Raw genomic sequence first — 20,953 nt, forward strand, 5'->3', positions numbered from 1 at the left:
CAAGATTCTTTTTCAACTGTTCACACTCCTGTGTTCATTTTTATCACCAAGAAAATCATCAGTCACACTCTTCTAGTGCACTCTTTTTTCCACATGACTTAAGACAATGTTGAAAAGAAATACAGGTAATGGCAGAAATCTCACTAAGATACTACTGGTCTTCTAAAGTTTAAAAAAAAAAAAAAAGAGACTATTTATTCTGCACTTCATTTTATATGTTTAAGTTGAATAATCATCAAAGAACCAAGAACCTTTAAATTAAACCAGACAGGGCCACTGAGATGTTTTAAGCATAGTAGGAAAATATCCTCAAGTTCTCTATGACCAGCTGCTTGGACACAATACTGGTTTTGGTCCATGAAGCAACTATAATCCATTTTGTTATATCTGACCTGACCTCTTAGCAGAAATAACAACATACCAGATAACTCAGATCTGTCAGAAATCAGATTCTGGAATTTAGATCTGGAAATAATGCTAATATTCTAATGTGCAACAGGATACACTAAGAAATGAATATTGTACTACAATTCAGGATTCATACAAAACATCTCAGGTTATACTTCAGTTTAGTTACTATGTGTAGCCTACTCAGGAACAGCAATTTCAGATCAAATATATCTATTTTAACATATTTTAACATTCTCTTCTGAATGGTTTGCTTTCATAGCTTAACATAATTTTTCAGTTGTGTTTTCTTTATATGCCTTGGTGAAACATTTCACTGTAGGCAATGCCAACCAAAAATCTTTTCTCTGAAGATAAAACAAAAAAAGGAAAAGGCAGGATGCAGCTAAAAACACTCCATCTTTGCACAGAAATGGAAATGTGATGTTATTTGACACAGTAAGTATCCCCAGCAAAAAGCATAATTTCTGGTACCTTAGAAGAAAAACTGTTGTTAGATTTCTGAAAATGCTACTGCCAACATGTCAAACGTATTCATCTACTACCTACTTGAGGAAGCACACACAAAGACAGATGGACACTGCATGTGCATATAGCACATACCAATGTGTTAAGCAGCATGTATCAGAGGTCTCTGTGAATATGCTGAGCTTCAAATTCTAATTTGCAAGCACGTGGCTTACCAGAACACATTGAACCAAAAACTGCTGTGCCAATTAGAATAACATCTTCAACACCTTCTAGTTTTACTACGAGGATCAATAAACACTGATCAGACAGCTGATCAGAACAAAACAGGTTTTCAAGGTTAAATATCAAGAAGTGGTGGCTAGGCAGACTGTAAGGCCACAAAGTATGATTTGTCAATTTAAAAGAAAATGGGATCATTTGCTTCTCTAATCAGGGAGACATCTGATAAGAACAGTTACTCATTCCTAAAGAGAGAATTGCTCAGTAGACATTTGAAAGGAAACCTTAAATTTAGTCAAGAGGCACAATAATATACAAATAGTATCTGAAATCTTACTCTTAAAAAAGTGTGTGATTAAGCCATGAGTATACCCAACATAAAGGATAAGCACTTTTAAAAGGTTTTTTTAAAAACTCTTATGACTTATAGATCACAAAGCGCAGCTTCCACGTCAAAACAGGCAAGACAGTTTAGTTAGTTTCTGGAACATTCTGAACATCCATCTTCTCTTTTTTATAGACAAACATAGGTTAACAAGGTCCAATTTGCAATGAACACATTTTCCAGTGTCCCTTTTCTTAAAATGAGGCAAACAAGCTACTGTAGTTGCTAAATTGCTAACTTGCTGGTCAATCTGCTATTCCTGATAAGAATTTGTATATTCATTCTTTCCAATACTCATAAAAAGATACAATGGGAAGTCAAATTTGCACATAAAATAAAATGCAACTTAATCATATTTAGACATAAAAGTACATTGTAGTTCTAATATAAGCTTTCTCATAATTTTTTCAAAACCATCATGACAGAAGATGTAAACCAGGCACCGTGACATCTTCTATAGCATTGTTTTACCTTCGATTCTGCTAATTTGAGTATTACTTCATCAACATCCCAAAGTATGAACAGCACTGAAATAAATCTGGGATATTACACTCTAGAGACTTAATATTCCTTTTGCTACCACATTAAATTACCATAGCTTAATATTTTACAAATGAATTCAGAATAAAAATCCTCAAAATAAAATATCTCCATCCTTGCATTTTTACGTAGTGAAAATACGTTTTAATCCAACATAATAGCATCACAAGTTTCGTTGTCTGGCTGTCTAATTAGCAGAGGAAACTCACAAACACCATCAATATCAAAAATAAATCACTCTCTAGATCTGCAGTGTACACAACTGTAATGACCTCTCTAGGACCTTGTCTTTTAAACATTAATTCCTTCAAACATGCAAACTAAATAAAAACAAAAAACTCCCACAGAAAATTATTAAAACTAAAATGCTTATATGAAGAAAATTATCTGCCTAAACACCACCCTTCACAACACATGAATGAACAGCTCATGATTTTCTGAAAAGAGTTTAACCACTGCAGTTTCTTCACAGTGTATATTTATCTGGTTAGAACACTTCTCAAAAAAATCAACGAATTTGAATCACTTCCAGCAACAGTCTTCCTACTTTATTTTTGATACATGTGGACACAGTGCAGAAGACACTGAATAAAATGAAAAGCCATATGTAGAATAAAATTTTAAGTGCACTACATAAAAATAAAAGACAATGTTTTGTTCACAGAGCATCACATATATTAAAACTGGCTTTCCTACACATGATATCATGAAGTACTAATTTATTATAAAATCAAAGCATTCAAACAGTGAGTGCGGAGATCAAGCATGATGTCACTCTTACACTACTTCTAGAGGTTAAGGTAAATGTAATTAGCTATGATATAAAAAAAAAACAACCAACAAACAAAAAACCAAAAATTATCTTTAAAGAGAAAATCCTTGTCTTTTACAAGAACCAGGCGGGAAAGTCTCACAAAAAGTCTTCTACAAATGTGGGAGACATGTAGGTATATGCACAAAGTAGTATAGCTGATACTGGATTACTTACTGTCTCTCCACGAATATTACAGGTTTTGAATTCAGATAAAACTGTTTGAATTTTTCCAATGTCCACAGTCTGTGTTTTTTGCAGGTACTCTTAGATCTAGACATTGACACCATTTCTCTTTATTTATGGGCCAACATTGCTATTTCATTGACCATCAAACAGTGTATTTGTTGATTTAGAGAGAACATTTTATCATACCAAACCGCTGTATTTCATCTAACAGTAAGCCAATAAAAACAACTGAATTTCCCAAGTTAGTCATAATACTCTGAGGGATTTCTTTTGTTTGAACAGTTAATCCCTAGGACAACACAAATTAAAAAACAAAGTGGAGATTGTTTTACTGATCATTTTGGCACCCATCATTATCACATTTCTCTTTGTTTATCTATCATGTTTTTTTCTGGTCAGCAAATGGAGTTTTCAGTTTTAAATAACAGATTCAGCTTTAAACAGGAAATATTCAGACATAGTTCTTATATAGGTCAGTAGTAGTTTATAATAAATACATGTGCAAGATGAGCTCATGTTAAGCTTTTAATTCCCATATGACTACCTTACAATTCTGAAATGGATTATAAAGATGGGGCACACTTACATAACGTTTTAACAGTGTTACTTCCAAAATCAGATTCTTTAAATATTGTCTTTAAAATGCTCTTCCTAACTACTGCCCTTCACAGTGGATTAAAGAACATGAGGAAATGAGGAGACAAACAGAGCAGCAGTCCAAAGAATTACTGTGAGATGTCCCTGCACTGGGCCAAAGACCAAAATTCACATTGCAAGAACAGGGATGTTTGCCATGGAATCACAGCTTGTTTCCCCACTGCTGCTCCCAGTCTTCCACTAATATCTTGGATTTCACTTGGCAGGACTGGTTACAATGGCTCTGTAACACTTCTGTGCTCCCAAAGGATCATTTTTTCCAAGACATCTGGGAAATTTTTTGACCACATACATGGTAGCCAAGGGTCTTTCATTCCTGACTGCTCTGGCTCCGCTAATGACTTTGCTTCTAATTATCCCTAATTATGGCACTGCAACCATACAAACCATGCAGCTTCTTTCAGTGCAAAAACTTTCTCCAAAAGCTTGCAAAACTAAAATTATCTTCCAATTTAAGAGAATCCTGCAATGATCCCCATCGAACTTCACCCACAGACTCCAATCTGACCCCAAGATCATTCCCACACCATCCTGCAGGTTCAAGTCAAATCAAAACTATGTTGTGAACCTTTCCAAAGAAAAGGGTCTGAAACAAACAAGGGAAAGACGTGACTTCTTGGTTCAGGTGCAGGAGCAAATACACCTGAGGAATGAACCTATGGTTTCCTAATAGAACATGATTAAAAAAAAAAACCCAAACAAAACTATTAAGTCTGAACAATCTCTTCTCCACCCATCCCCCAAAGTGAAAAGAAACATACTGAGTTTGATATTTAGGTTGGAGTTTTTTTGGCATTACATTCCTTAGATGTAGAACAGAACTTTGCAACAGAAAAAAATTAGACCTCTACTCTGGGTATGTTCATAAGCACAGAGGAGTGCAATAGAGCCACTTTCTGTCTGCTGCCAGATTTAAAGAACAAAAAGCCATTCTACATGCCAAATTAATGCCCTAGAGTCCAGCTTGTACAGCTGGACTGTCTTTAGGTCACTGGAAATTTAATTATCTGCACAAAACCTAGAAAAACCTCAACCAAACAACGAAAAACCAAAACACCCCTAAATGGATGAAGAAGGGGGAAAAACCACATTTTTAGTCTTGTTTTGTAAAACAAGCAGGAAGATCATCTTGTCCCTGTTCTTCCCTTTCTTATTTTAGACTGCACTGACAGGGAGTGAAAGGGAGTTACTGAAAAATTTGTTGTAATATTATCTTAAGAAAACTAATTTAAATAACAGAACTAGTTTTCAGGCATGGAACTCTGCAAATAAACTTTTTTTTCTGTAGCTGCTAATGACAACCATTTCAAGTAGCTGATGTAGAGGACTATAATTTCCTTTTAATTTAGGTAGCAAAGCCATTTTCACTTTACACTGCAATGAAAGGATTAAATGTATCTGCTTTTCAAATGTTTCAGAAAGGAGAATTTTTCTTCTCACAGTGAATATACAAGTCTACATGTTGGAGGAGAAGAAAACTAAGTTCAAATATTTTTAATTGCTATATTAATCAAATTACCATATTCTAAAAATTAAAAATTGGTTGTAAAGGATCAGTAAGTCTGTCACAAAACACTGGGAAGCAAGGAGATGGGAGAAAAAAATGTTGCTTCATATTTAGAATATGCCTACCCTATATAGGAGCATACACAGAAATGCAAAAAATTTCTGAGCCCTTCTAAACTGAGGTACCAAAAGCAGACTGGTTTTGCTAGCTGCTAGCAAAAAGCAGCAGAATTTGTCAGCTTAGGAAGAGCACTGCCTTAATGCAGCTCTAAGGCTTGCAAAATTCTGCCTTGTTCAGTATCACGGATCATACAGATGCAGCTGATGGCGTATCTTCCTGATTAAAATCTATCTAAATTCCACTTGAGCCTAGTGTTTGCTCTTGGATGGATGGCTCTGAAGGCCTACACTTAGCCAACAAACACCAGCAGGAACAGATCTGGGTGAATTTTTTTAGTATTAATTTAGGCTTTAGTATTAATTTAGGGAAACTTGTGGTTTTATGTTAAAAGGAACTTCTCCTGTTGTGACCTTAAATGCTGTAGTTATAGCAAACCCCCAAATTTTTAAAATTACCTGAAAACACTGAAAACCCATAGTGTTTCCCATGTTTTCAAGAGCTGAACAATACTTGCTTTGTCAGCACTCCGGACTTCCTGCTAGGAAGTACAGCAGCACTAAAATGACAGTGCTTATCACAGCATGCTGGGAGCTGTTTTTAGAAAACAGTTTTGAAATTAAAAAATAATAATAAAGAAACGTAGCTTTGATAGTTTTTTTCTTTACACAGCCTGGAAAAGGGCTTTCATAGGAATGTAAAAGCATAGAAAACTCTCTGGGCAGTTCCCAGAAACCCCACACAGGCACAGAGCTTGCAATACCTTCATAGTGGATGCCTCGGTTTCCAGTTTTGTGAGGTGATTTGAGTTATCCTCTAGCTCTTGCCGAAGGTTGGAGTTCTCCATCTTTAATGCCTCAACTTGCTTTAACAATTGATCATATGAAGCTGCGGCCATCCTGGGCTACCCTCAGCCCTTAAAAAGTAAGAGAAAATATTAAATTTAAGCATATTAGAAAAAAACCCTTCACTACCCCAATGTATCTAACCACAAAATCATCTCTTTCTCCCATTTACCACATGGCTTTCTAAACATTTAATTTAAATACATTATACCAAACTGTTAATGGCTAGAACTAATGCCAGATGAAGACTTTTTTTTCCTGTGGCCTTCCATTTGGTATGCATGATTAATCAAATGAAAAAAGTTTATTGTCAGATGCATCAGATATTAGAAGAAACTATAATACAAGAAAGAAAATCACTGCATCACACAAAAGCATCTTTACTACTGGCACTTCAGTTTCAACATGGAGAAACTGCAGATAATAGACCATATGTAGTAATTTTTGGATAGATAACAAGCATCTTCACACATATCCAAAAGATGCTGACTGCCTACTTATTTTAGGAAACGAATGGTAGTCACAGATGTTCAATGCTCCTAGAATAGCACACACTCTGAGGGAGATGCTATATGAAAGGAAAGCAATAAGTATTGGGGAATTTTAACTGAAAAAAACTCCACATCATCAAATGCAGTAAATATGCAGATATTTTATAAAAATATTCTTCAAGGCACAAGATTAAAACAAATTTATTTCACACAAAGTGGTCATATTGCACTGTTTAATTTAAAGATGAAAGGCTACTCTGGATATCAAGGCATCCCATACTGTTTTCAGTAAAACTGTAACACAGTCCCAGAACACCACATACTCAGCCATCATAAAGAAGAAAGAAACAAATACTTCCATTTCAATTATAAACTACAAATTGTTCCCCACTTTCCAAACCAAAAGCCGTCAGAGTTGTTAATCTAACAACATAAGTTAACTAAGACGTGGCTAATGAATGTTTGAAGCCCTTTAGAATTAATGCTATCCATTTCTTATTCATCAGCCATTCCAGAGGAAAAAAAGGAAGCCTAGCACTCCATGTAACACAAGTTACCCTTCCAATGTAATTGCAGACATTTCCTAAGTATGTGGCCTGTAGCTCAGAGGAAAAAAAAAAAAATAAAAAAATGTACAGGGCAACATTTGCTTCCATTGTTACTGCAGTACTTCTGAAAAGGTGAAACAATTAAAAGCAGTCATTTAGCATTTTCATTGTAACCTCTGACCAAACTTTGACCTTACTGCTTGTTTAACCCCTAATAAAATCAACTGTCCTCTTCCCAATGAAACTCAATTGAATTATCCAGTCTACTAAAAACTATGTAAAATTATTCAAAAGTGGTTTAGCTCCTCAGTACAAATTTTGAAAATTGTGTTTAACCTTTCTAAATTTAAACTGAACAAAATACAAAGAAGAGTGTACATCACTGAAGACAGGAACAATAACAAAAACTGTAGTGCATTTGATATGACTGGTTCATTTCCTTTCCAAGCACCTGCCACCAAAGACAGGAGGAGGAAGACACCTGACACTTATCAAATCATGACTTCCATGAAAGAAAAGAATCTGCAACGTTTATTTTTCAAAATTTGGTGATGCTTCACTGAAGATCTCATTTTTGAGACATAAAGGCAATCTGAAATAAATACTCTACAATGAAAATCTACTCCTGTGATTTTACTTTCAGGCTGTTTCACCTAAAAGGTTGAGTCTTGTCAAGTAGAGTTGCAGCAAAACCAAAACAAACACACAAACACCAGAACATCAGTCAGGGCAAACTGCTTCTGTTACATTTAACGTATACTTTTATCTATTAAGTAACAGTTTCCACTATTATTAAGAAAATTAATAGCTATAGTTTGCATTTCAGAACACTGCACACACAAGCTCAAGAAAAGGCAGACAGAAGTGAAGAAGAATGGAAACTATTTCCCATTAATTTTCATGAATTAGTACTATATAGTAATATTGATAGTTTTCACTGATGCTGATCAGTAAAATCTATCACATTTATTCATCTACATGTGATTTACAGAAGCTATTCTGTGCCACATAGGACATGCATTTTGTTTCTAGATAGATGAGACTATCTTTTTGACCCACTGCTATAATTCATTACTAATATGAAAGGACAGGTAATAACAAAAAAGTATCCAGTTTTTCCATTTCCTGTCAATTTTTAGGAATTCTAACCTACAGATTTGAAATTTTGAACCATCAGCCCCATTAACAAGATGTACACATACAACAAAGGAAATGGAGAAAAATGGATGAGGTGGGGAGCTATGGTAGAAATACATAAATTACATAGCTCTGGTACTTTATATGCATAACAAACTTAGGTATATTTTTGCTAAATGAGTAATGATCCTGAATGGGAGACTGGGTTTGGCTTTACACCCTTCTTATCTAAGTTCCTAAGCTTCCTTTATTCTTATAACATGAAAGTAGGATGTCACCACTAAGATAAAGTATCCTACCTCAGACTAGGACTCACCCCGATTATACAAGTGTCAAGCTATTTGGGTTTTCAGATAAAAAAAGTAGCTAGATGATTATCACAACCAGGGTAACCCAAAACTTTTTTTTTTTTAGTAAACAGATGCCCAAAGGAAGCGACACTGCCACCACAGCTGCAACAGAGATGAACAGAAAAACTATATATGTAAGGAGCAGTGCAAAGACATCAAGATGACACAGGGCACTGCTGAAAGGCAAATTATTGGGCTGGAGGCAGGCTGTCAGCAAAGTTCCCCAAAAACTAGACTGTGACAGGCATTTTTAAATGTTTCATTATTGACTTTGGCACAAGAAGTGGCATCAAAACTTGCTCCTATAAATTCAAGAGGTTGCACGAGGTCAGAGGACTCCATGTCATACACAATGAATTTGATGAACTGAGAAATAAAGCAGTAGAAACAGGGTAGAATTGCAGAGCATAGCGACACAGGGTCACTGACAAAGGTATCTCAACCTGGAGTAGTGAAGCCTCTCAGCAGTCAGCCTGCAGGGCACTGTGTGCTGCCAATGAGACTGGCACAAGGAGAGCAAACACCATCCCTAGAGTTATCAAATCTTTTTACAAAGAGATGGATAAGAAAAGTGAGTTTAAGTGGTTGCACAGAAAGATGTGATCAGGGGATGAGAGAGTATCTCAGAATAAATTAGACAAGCAAACCTTGGCTGCCTTGGCACATCAAAGGCTGGAATGACACAGGCATGCTTTGTTATTAGGGAGTGAAAAACACTGAAGAGGGAGAACAATATTTATGTTAAAACACAATACAAACACAGAACAAATGGGTGTAAATCGGTCATTTATCAACCTAGGCTGGCAACATCTATTAGAACTTGTAGTTCAGCAGGATCCTTGCCAAGCACAGCACACAGGAAGGAGCCAGACTTCATGGCTCAAGAAATCAAATCTTGTATTCCTAAACTTCAATACAGACAAACGCTGTACTTATTTTTAATATCTCCAAGATACTTGCTGATACTTTTCCTGAAATAATGTAATGCCAAAGTATTTCACAAAATATACCATTATTTAATTTTAAAACCAAGGAAACTGACAAACGTAATGTATGATTGCAAAGCAGCTTAGGCTTTCTGATGGTGAACACTGTGTCATCTCTCAAGCACGTGATTTGTAGAGTGAAATCACAGGGCTCCATTACACATAAACTGTTCCATGTATAAACCCCTCAAAATTAAAATCTGCCTCTCTTCTGAAAATACGTTTTTACCAACTACCTCAAACTTGACACATCAGATGAGAATTCATGTCCCAAAACAATCCTTGGAATTATGCTCTGAGTAAAAAAAACCCCAAAACTTATAAATTAAAAATAATTTCTAAATTATATATTATAGATTTTCTAAACACACAACCATCAGTGTAAATAGAAACTGACTGTACCATTTCATTGCCTTCTTGAAGTTTCTCTGTGGTTAAATTACTTGCCTTGATGAAAGAGTTAAACTCTGGACCCTCTTGGCCAGACAGGTTTCCTAGCCACAACCCACCTCATTTGGAGCAGAATTAACCAGCCCATGGAAAAATAAGGAATACCTTAGACACGGCCCACTAATCTGAAGCTCTACCATGGCACATGCAAACATGTTCAACACCACTAGTGTCAGAATCAGCTGGATCAAAAATAAACAGCCCTTGTTTCCCCCTGTAGGAAACCACCACAGTGAGGGAGAACAGAAGAGAAGAACTCTGACCTCCAGAATCCATTTCACATTTCACCCAGCCCAAGGGAAAATGCATCATAACCCACTTTTGTGAAATTCACTATTATGCTTCAAGTCAAGCTCCCTTTTACACTCTTAAGTGCTTTGTTTCTTCACAAAGTGGTCATCAAAGGCAAGAATAGATCCTGAGTTCTCTAGATTTACTTTGATAAAAAACTATCTTGGAATACAGAAACTTTGAAATTCAATACCCTCATGTAAGAGACACCCAAAATATAGCCATGCTACTTCGATATTTCTCATCACTAAGAAGCTTCTTCTCCATCTCCATCTCCTATCAAAGGTGAAATTGTGACAAGAAATTTCACGCTTTACTGAATCAGCACTTTTCATGAACATACATATCGAAGAGGAATTTCAAGCTGGATAGAACTCTTTTATGCACTAAAATAAAAATTAAAGAGAAGCCTAAATTTATGCAAACCTACTGTTAAGATTTAGATATGTATTTTCCTATATTAAGGTAACTGTACAAGTAGCCACTACCCAGACAGGAATTTACATACACCCATTTTGATCTCAAATCCCAAGTGATAGGAAAAAATGTAATATTGCCTGAAAACTTAGAATTTCTTAATTGATCAGAGCCTTCTTCTTTGAAATCAGCAACCATACATATATACTCAACATGCCCTGAAGAGGTTCTACTTAAGAACCCCAACAACTTGTCATATATTAAATCTCCTTATGAAAATATTTCAGACACCTATTATTGCTTTTATCCATAAAATTTATCAACACTACCATCACATTCTACAACCACCAAAAAAGCAGATTTACTCCCATACTCTGAAACTCAGATTTTTCACAATGTTGCTTGTCTTCTTAATGTAAAAAATTTAACTCTACATGTAGATATAACATATCTGAATACTTATGAATTTTGATATTTTTAATCTTCGGATTCAAATTTTTATTTTTAATTTTTTTATCTACATTTAAATATTGATTCTCTCCAAAGTTCATGAATATCTAAAATATAATTTAGTAAGGCTGGGAAGAACCATCAACTCTGATTTCTTTCTACATGCACAAATTCTATGTAACTCTTCAGTCCCAAGCCCAATACCTTGTCCTTGTTATTCTTTACCATTCTATCAATTTTTGCCATTCCTTTATGGGAATGTGTCTAATGAGGAGTTGCTTCTTCAAGGGCACAATACACTGAATTCAGGGAGGAAATGCTGACTGTCCTGATATTTTTCCAATTAATTTCTTTAAACTATCTTTAAAACAGATTACTTTTAAGCACTAGGCCTACAGGTTCTGACTTGAAGTGGTTGTGGCTAGTGGTGGGGTGGCTGGGAGGGCTGTGCGGGTGCCTCCCCAGCTGTCTGCCCCACCCATCTGTGCCTGGTTCCACCGAAGGAAGAGGGGAAGGGCTCAGATACTCAAGTGGCAGCTGCTAAACCACTGCAGATTACTGCTCCACTGCCAAGGTAGTCTGAAATAGGTGTCAGTTAAAGTTTACTGTGCTGGGTCATTAGCCACAATGCTTCAGCAGTTGTTGCACAACTATTTCCAAAAGAGGAGCAAGGCTGACAGGCAGGGCCAAAAAATCCAGCACAGCTATTCCAAGGTGAGTTCCTTAAGTGGACCATTTTTATGCAGCTTCCTTATCTATACACCTATAAGAAAGAAGCGCATGGGGGTTTTGCTGTTCTTATTTTGAACATATTAAACCATGCCAATTTGCATTAGTTCAATTTCTCTGTTGAATGAATCCTGTATTGCATTTTCCATTATTTTGTTTGAAGCATGCCTTCAGGTTTTCAGCCCTGGCAAAATACCAGCACTCCAAGAGCTGTGTTCAAGAACTTATAAAAAATGAGTATCACTGTTTTCAGGGATTGTCTTATCCATTTCAGTTTGGGCAAGCTTTCAAGGTTTGCCAATCTAAAAAAATGTTTATCCTTCATTGGCACTGTCTAACTCTCTCCTTCCCTACTCACTGAAAAATACTCCACTGGACTCATAAAATCCCAATCCAATTTTATGATGGGGATCTCAATCATAAAAGCCCATTTACTCTGATTCTCTCCAAACAGCAGAAAAAATGTTTCTGCCTTCTCCAGCACTACACTGAAAAACTATGTTATTTCCATCGTAAGTCCATCCTTTACCAAAATGGCATTTGCTGCCGGCACATTTGATCCTCCTATCCCCAACCCAATTTAAGAACAATCCCCAAAACTTTGAGCCAGAAGCAGCTGAAAGGGAAGCCATTTTGTTTGGGATCTCTACAGCTGGGCAATGCAGGGACACAAGTATAATGAACTATCTGGAAGTGGCTTTGAGTGTGGTTAGAGACAACTAAGAAAATACTCAGCCCAGAATGGAAATTGCCCATGAGTGGAGCAGCAGATTTGTTCATGTTCTCATTTCCTCTGCTTCAGCACACTTAGGTGATCAGAGATGGAGGGAGGAGTATGAAAAACAATCATCACAGAAAACTGCTCTTCATCCAGTTTCTTTCAGCAACAAGAACTTTGATAACAGAAAATTAACTGCCAGTTATATAACACTACTCTACTCTTTTTAATAAATTTAAAAAGGATGACACTGAAAAAAAATTGATAACAAATCATACCAAACCTCTAGATTACATGTACTGTGGATTCCTGGGGTTTTCAACCGTGTAAAAAAAGAAAAAAAACAAAACAAAGGCCAGATAAAGAGCCATTACTGTTATTAGTTATCCTAATACAATTTATGAAAGTGTTAGTCCCTTTAAAAGATTTTCTCTAAACTTCAGTTGCATGAAAAAGATTTTAATTTTAGTTTTTCCAGGCACTTCTGCATAAAGGCTATTTTTGTGGACAGCAGACTAAAACACTCAAATGTTACTATACCTGACCCTCCTAAATCCTTTGAGTGGGGATTGGGTAAAGACTTGTTTTTTGTGTTAAATTATTTCAGAAATTAATTCATAACTTGGCAAGAGCTTTCAATCCATCATTACATTTTGGCATACTTTTGTAAATTCAATACTCTGCCCATACTCACCAGCCATGAACAGAACCATAATATGTTCATCTTAACCAAAAGTAACAAGTGATCCATTTTCTCAACATTGCGTAAAATACCATGAGGAGAAGGAATGAGAACACCATCGTCTGAACTCTTGTGTGTCTCATTACATGCCAAGTATGATAAAGGTCAAGTGTGTGTTTGTGTGAAAAACAGAAATGACTTAATGTTTGGAATTTCACTAAAGAATGCTAACAATAAAAAACCTATTCTTATCAATACAAAAAGAGTAAAATCCAGAAGTCATATGTTTCAGGCTATGAACTATCAAATTCAGCTTCTTTACATTGCCAAGAAAATTCCCACTTCTTCCTTTTATAATTCTGGGCTGGAAAGTTCCTTTGCTGGTTAGTCATGCTATGTTCCAAATATGACTGAAAATCTGAAAAGTGATTTGCATTTAAATACTATATTGAACACAAACCACTCTAGACCTAATTTGAATCATAACTTATGTTGGATCAGGAATGATTCACAAGCCTGAAAACTCATCCTTCAAGGTGATCATCTTTGTTATTCATGACTAATTGTGTATGCCCTCACTGCACATGACCTGCTCCTGTTTACCTTTATATTTCTCGTAATCTTTAAGGATTCAATTCTAGAAAGTTCAAGCTATTAAAAAGTCTGAGACAAGTATTTCCTTTCCTATTTTACCTGAAAATACAAACTCAAAACAATTAATGTGAAATAAATCAGTTGTAATAAAAAACATTATACATACTATAAAAAAAATTCTATTATAAAAATAATTTACAATAAATAAGTGTTTCTCCATCTTGGACGACATATCAGGGCCATCTTCAGGGTTCCCTTCAGCACTTTCAAGGACCAGAAGACCATTTGTCTTGCAGGAAATGTATCAGCACCTGATCACACAGGTGCTGCATGAATTTTGGGAAATCATTAGCGGAAACTAGGTCTTTGTTGACAATAACTTACCATCACAGAACATCATTAGTAGTATGGCCTATTTTAAACAGGATTTCACCACACTGATAATAAAATAATTTACCATATGTCATCAACATAAACATTTTACCAACCAAATTAAGATGCATATTGAAATCCAGTATAAGAATTTAGAGATCAAGGGAACCAGTTGTAGCCACATGCATTTCAAACTTGGGCTGTATTATTCCATGCTGATATAACAACTGCATACTATGACAAGATGCATCAAGAACATTTATCATAACCAAGTATTTTGTTTTCCAGGGATGATGTTTAGGAGAGCTAGCACCCATAAATAATTTAAAGTATTACATTTAAAAGGAATCTTTTATTCAAATTAGCATTTTAAGAATAACTTACAGAACTACTACAGTGGTTACACTGAATTATACTATTTAAGAGTTAAAAAGGTACAGGAAGAAGCATCACCATAATAATCATCATCATCACTACTGTGCTTTTGTCACCGTATTTTAGGAAAAAAAAGGGGTGCATCTTCTGTTTACTTTAACATTTAAGCAATTGTAACAAAGACTCAAAATGCCACAACAGAAATACTTAGTATCACCAATTTACCTTTTGAAACCAGTTATTCCAAATAGTAAGTTCTCAGGTGATGTTTTAAAATGTAATACTATCCAAAGCCTCTCTTACTGATTAAGACAGGAGATTAATGATTCTAAAAAAATGGTATATATAGAAATTTTTTCGAGGGGATGTATAAAGCAGGTATTTAAACTGAAACTTTTCTTATTCTTTTTTGCACATCACTGCATTTAACAGTGAGAAGGAGAAAAACATTTTAACAGTTACTTCATGTCTCCTTAAAAATACAGAGGAGTCTAGTTCCAGGAAATGGCTCTCAGTACACATGCTTATGTGTACTTTCAAAGAACTACAATCTTAACAAAATACTTAGAAATCTATTACCTGCATTAGATAACACAAAAAAAGAACCAAATAGTAAAAAGACAGTAGGGAAAAAAACCCAAAACATTAAGAAGCATTTTCAACAGAAGAAACAGCAGAGGGTGGAAGAAGTACTTAAAAACGGAAACAGATCTATATTGTGCTATTCACGTATGCACTGAAATTTACTGAAAATACTTCTATGCACACTAAGAAGCTATGTTTCTTGCTACGCCTTTAAAAGGCATTTTTCAGGGTATGACTCTCCAAATCAAGTCAAAACCGGGCCCTACTGGTCTTCTGAAGAAAATCCTATCAAACGAAAAATGCCCCTTACAGCCCACATACAAGGTCCTCCATGCGAGTCAACATGAAGAATATTATATTTTGACATGAGACCCGAACAGGATGAAATGATCTGGCAGCATATGTGTCCTCCAAAAATCTCCACACATTTTTGCAAAAGCAAGGAGCGCTCTGCTAGCAATGACCTAATTACTAGCATAAAAGCTGCGTATCTGACAAAGGGGAAGAAAGGACCCACTGCTTCATACATAATTTATTAAGATTTCCCACAGCATTCAGGTTAAGTCGCGGACCCAAGCACCTCTTTGTGATGTTAAATAAATCTGTGAGAAGTCAGCGGATCCCAGGGCGCGCCGAGGGCGCACTGCTGCCCCCCGAGCGCTCCCACCGGCCACCCACCCGCGCGTCCCCCGCGCTGCGGCAGCGGAGGCGCCGCCGCCGCCTGTCCCTAACAAAGCCAGGCCGGTGCCACCCGCGGGCAGCGCCTCGCCGCCCCGCCAGGGGCACCTCCGCGGCTCTGCCCGCCCCGAGACCCCTGCCCGCCACCGCTCCCCCTCCTCCTCCCACTCCTCCCGGTCCCGCAGCCCGCGCAGGGGCTCCGCTGGGCTTTGTGCCTCCGGCCGGCGCGGCGGGCTGCGCTCGGTCCCTCCCGTGGCGGCTCCCCGCCGTGCCCGCCCTCCCATCCCCGAGGCTGCGGAGCTCCCCTCCCCGCCGCGCGACAGCCCTTCCTCGCACCCCAGGTTTTTTCTTTATGGTTTTCGGAGGGGCGGAGAGGTTTTCTTGTTTTTGTTTTTTTTTTCCTTTAACCCACGAAACCGCTTACTCCCCACTGCCCCTCCCGGGCGCGGCGAGCCTCGCCCGCGCGGGAAGCCGCCGCCGCCGCACTCACCCCATGGCCGCGGCCGCCGCGCCTCCATCCCCGCGCCAGCGCCCGGCCCCGCCCGCGCCACCGGCTGTGCCAGGGCCGCGCGCCCGGCGCGCCCGCGCGGGTCACGTGCAGCGCAGCCAATGGCGCGCGCGGCCGCCCCCGCCCCGCCCCGGGCGGAGCTCCACGCGCAGCCCCGGGCGCGGCCCCGCACAGCGAAGCCGCGCTGCGCAAACCCGCCCGGCCGCGCCGTGCTGCACCGGCAGCCGCTGCCGCCCTTCGCCCGCCTGCCCAAAACAACATCTGACGTTTTTCATGTAAAAAAGGAAACGGGGTCCTGCTTGTAGTAGCGCTAAAGCTGCTACAGCTCACCTAGAAATAAACTGAGACTCTGCGTTTTAAAAAGGCAGCAGGAAGCGTGTCCTTCAAGGGCATCTCAGATTTCTCTGCAGTTCAGTAAAACACTATTTTCATGTGCTTTTCAGATATGAAAATGTTACTGCTACTTGGTAGCTTAATAACAAACCAAACATATGGTACATTTAAGCTATGTTAAATCAGAACAATAAGTACCAGTTGGAAAAAATCTAAAAGACAAATGAATTTATGAAAGAAATCAATTTATGAAACTATTTTATAATCTCCTTCCAGAAATTCTCTCTCCAAGGGTAAGGATGTAACAACGTGTTCGTGAGGATGACTTAAAACCTCACAGAAGCACACTACTGAAATTTAAGAGACAGCAAAAACTAAGCCATATTTCAGCTGTTTGTGTTCGTTTTTCACTTTAAAAAACCCAACAATTATATAGATAACAGGTACTATAGGAATCTTTTAAAAAACTTTGATATAAAAGCCAGCTTTGCAGAAGCAGCACAAAATTAAACCTCTTTACTCCCCTAGAATGACTCAAGAATAGATCTATGGGCAGTGCAGCCCATCTCAACAAAATAAGGCATGATATTAGACATCTGAAAAGGTGAAATGGTTCCTCACCTAGAGCAGAACAGTGCCCTTCCCTGTGCTATGTTACATAAATTATGGAGTTATATGCTTATACAAGGGAACATAAGGATAGATAACTCATTAAAACATTTATCCTGATATGCCTTTTTATAATCCTTCATTCTGCCTATAATAATCTTTCGGATTTGCATGAGACAAGCAGACATGTAGGACCTCGTAGCTGGGATGACATGAAATGAAAGGCACTGCAGGCCTGTGCATGCGTGTGAGCAATTGCACCACACATTACTTAAACACTACTAATTTAATTTCAGCTGTTTCCTTTTTCCAGTCAGAGAAGGCAACAATCCACATGCAGAAAAGATGCTCTTTACAAGATAACTTTTTATCAAATCTTCACGATTAAGAGGATGAGTGACCCATCATCTTCTACCTTCAGGATAGTTCTGCACAAAATTGTCTCTAACTTCACTTCTCAGGCTAACTGCAGAGGTACTGTCACTTCAGCTGTAACAGTAAAATACTTTAAGCCAAAGTTAACTGGGCCATTAGTCAAGGGTGTTCCAGGCTTTATGATTTTCTGCTATAAAGCTTCTATTAATTACAGTCATCTTATGGTTTATGGTGGTTTATGATCCACTTCACAGCAACCAAGTTCATCCTCCCTCAACTGTAACATCACATTACTCTTAAAAGGTTCAGAGTTTAGAACCTAGCTAGGTATTAGACCTAAAGACATCTTACTTGATATCTTAGTGATACACACACTGCTCACCCCTCAGAAAAGCAAACCAAAACATTCCCAGTTTTTAGTGTGAAGCTCTCTCCATCCTAAAATTCTATACATTCAATTCACATTCATTAGTGTACATTCAAATAAATACAGACACCACTCGACACCTGTGTTATCAGTTGGCAAGTTGTTGCAATAGGAGTTGTAGCTTAATACCAAATGAAGTTGCTCCAGTAATATTTTTAAACCCAAAGAGTGGCAAGTGTTCAGAAGTGGGAAGCGCCACACAGCCTGGAATGACTACATGTGCAAAAATTACACCAGAGAACCAAAGAAACTGAAATGTTATATACTTTAAAGCTAAATTCCACACGTAAAAGTGAAAAACTAAGCATTGTGAAGTACAGTTAATTTTATAGAACCCAATTCAGGTGTATTAAAGATGGAAGGCTACAAAATGTATTCATTTACACACACCATAGTGCATTTTCTGCAGCTCTGAAAAACTAACTGCAGCTCCCACTGTATGAAAAGATTTTTGCTACTCCTGGTACTGGTTAATCCTTTTTAAGTCTGGGAGCCGCAATCAGAGCAAATTCACTGTTCTGTAGCCTGAAGTCCCAAATTTATTTGCAGAACAAGTGGAAGCACAAATTCTTTAATGCTTTCTGCCAATATGACAGCTGAGAGGGAGGGAAAGAGCCTTTCCTTCCTCCCTCATAGCAATGTCCATTCTGTTATGATTTCATAAAAATGGCAGCTTATGGTCTGTGTCACATGCAATTGCCTCTGCAGCAAAATCCAGTATTAAGTGAAATTCGGCTTAATAAACAGCATGTTTATTAATGTTCCTATATTGCATCTTCCAGTGGTGTCAAACCACTGCTACACAGGTGAATATATTCCCTCAAAACTGCTTTCTATGTGCGGTACTTGATTTTCCTAATAAAACTGATACCGACAAAACACTGTTTGATTAAAAAAAAAAAGGTCAGGCTCTCAGGAAAAAAGAACAGAATTATACAGGAAAAACTCTTTAGACTATGTTTATTTTTGGCTAGTTATTTTCTATCTGGCAGATGGAACAAGATGACTTTTTCGCTCTTTGAAAGAAACCATTACCACGGCAGACTTAGCAATACCTGCAAGGTATTACATAAACCCACCCTTTTAAATCTATTAGAAGGCTCAAATCTCTGCATGAAGCTATCAAATCCAAATAACAGAAAATTTTAGTATCTAAAGATACCTGTTCAGTTTCAAATTACTTCTATGATTTTGGACAAGATCCCTGAAGCCTACACAGCCCAGTATTCTCAAAGAATCAGATGGGAATTTGGGTCCAGAAAAGGAAATGGCAATAGTTTTTATGAAATTTTTGATGCAATCTATATGGTAAGTATTTCCCACTGCATTTATAAAAATACATTTTGAGGCCAAATAAAGTTGTCATTAACTGTTACAACCCACAACTTAGTAGTGCTAATTAGAATCTCTGAGTAGAGGTTTAAGGTCTTAATTTTTAGAAATATAAGGTACATTCCCCAAAGTATCTATTTGCTTCATAAAATCATGACTATTACAACAGAAAATGCAAGAGGTTTTCTGGTTCTTCATCACTGGCTCATAAATGGGACAATTCTCTTCACCTTTGCAACCTCATCTCTGGAATAATACTCTTCTCCCTAGAAGCTTTTTGCTGTTTAATATATTTAAAGTGATTGATAATTTATTATTAGTAATTGAAGATGCACAGAATTACCTATCTCAGAAACCCTGGGCAGGGAGTGGCTGGGTAATGAGAGCAATTCTTTCTCTTGTGCCAGGAACTATTTTGGCATTTCTTGCAAATGTGAAACAACAATGCTGCTGAGATCTTGCCTTCAGAACTTTCTAGTGCAAGACATAGGCATTGACTTGTATTAGACAGCACTTTCTAGGAAGGCAGTAGTTTACAGATTTCACTAACAAAAGAAACTGATGAAGTTTCATATGTTTTACATAGAAAGAAGTTCCAACACAGGACCTGAGGATGAATTTTGGCAGCTGCTGTAACTGAAGGTTGTCTCATGCCTTTCAACTTTACATAGGGGGAAAAAAAAAAAATCAATGAAGCTGAATATTCTCTTTGTTACTTTCTTTAGTACTGTGAAGGTACATTCACGTCTCTCACTACCACACAAAGACAGGTTTCCTCTGAGGCCCATCCTTACCAGGTGACCAGGACCACTGAAAGCTGGTATATACACCCTTGAGAAAACTCATAACTTGCTCCCACTGGCATCAGTATCACTGTTTTGGCCATTAAGAGCTGTACTTTCTCCATCAAAATTCTCTCAGATATATTGCATATTATTTCCCCAGCTATAGGAACTTCCAACTATGGGCACCAGAAAGGTCATCAGAAAAAGGTTACCTGAGGATCAAGGACCTAAAGGACTGCCTTTCTCATGCAGATGAAGAAAGAATGAAGAAAAGAACTCTGTAATTATTCCCAATGTATCATCCAGAACACATGCACTAGTCCTACAAAAACAGACAGGAATTTTCTGTACTAAGAACCGATTGTCTACTATACTCCTGTAGTAAATTCCACTCCCTCCCACCCCCCCCCCCCCGCCCCGGTAGTTGTGCTACCAGTTCCTGAACTTCTGAAGATTTTTCCACAAGCAATGACAAGCTCTGTCTTTAACAGGGGTCAATTAACTACACCACAGACATGTATCATAAGCTAAATGAGAAAAGCAGAAAAATGCATGCTGTTTAGTTATTTCATAACTAAGAGC

The 20,953-nt window shown here is 37.6% G+C and overlaps 1 protein-coding gene across 7 annotated transcripts in view; it reads right to left on the bottom strand.

Annotated features, from left to right (window-relative positions):
• APC (APC regulator of Wnt signaling pathway) overlaps positions 1-20,953 on the bottom strand; it is a 97,519-nt gene that overhangs the window by 53,482 nt on the left and 23,084 nt on the right. For 6 of the 7 annotated variants that reach the window (XM_014258748.2, XM_014258750.2, XM_014258746.2 and 3 more), the window contains one exon: positions 6,068-6,220. In XM_014258748.2, coding sequence (XP_014114223.2) covers positions 6,068-6,202 — 135 coding nt within the window. In that variant the 5' untranslated portion in view covers positions 6,203-6,220. Of the gene's footprint in view, positions 1-6,067; positions 6,221-16,492; positions 16,560-20,953 lie in introns of those variants that run through there. The other variant, XM_014258744.2, reaches the window with a different exon arrangement.

Source organism: Pseudopodoces humilis, chromosome 4, assembly GCF_049639895.1.
Source record: "Pseudopodoces humilis isolate 2021_Gansu_Grassland_sample_001 chromosome 4, ASM4963989v1, whole genome shotgun sequence".
Lineage (NCBI taxonomy): Eukaryota > Metazoa > Chordata > Aves > Passeriformes > Paridae > Pseudopodoces > Pseudopodoces humilis.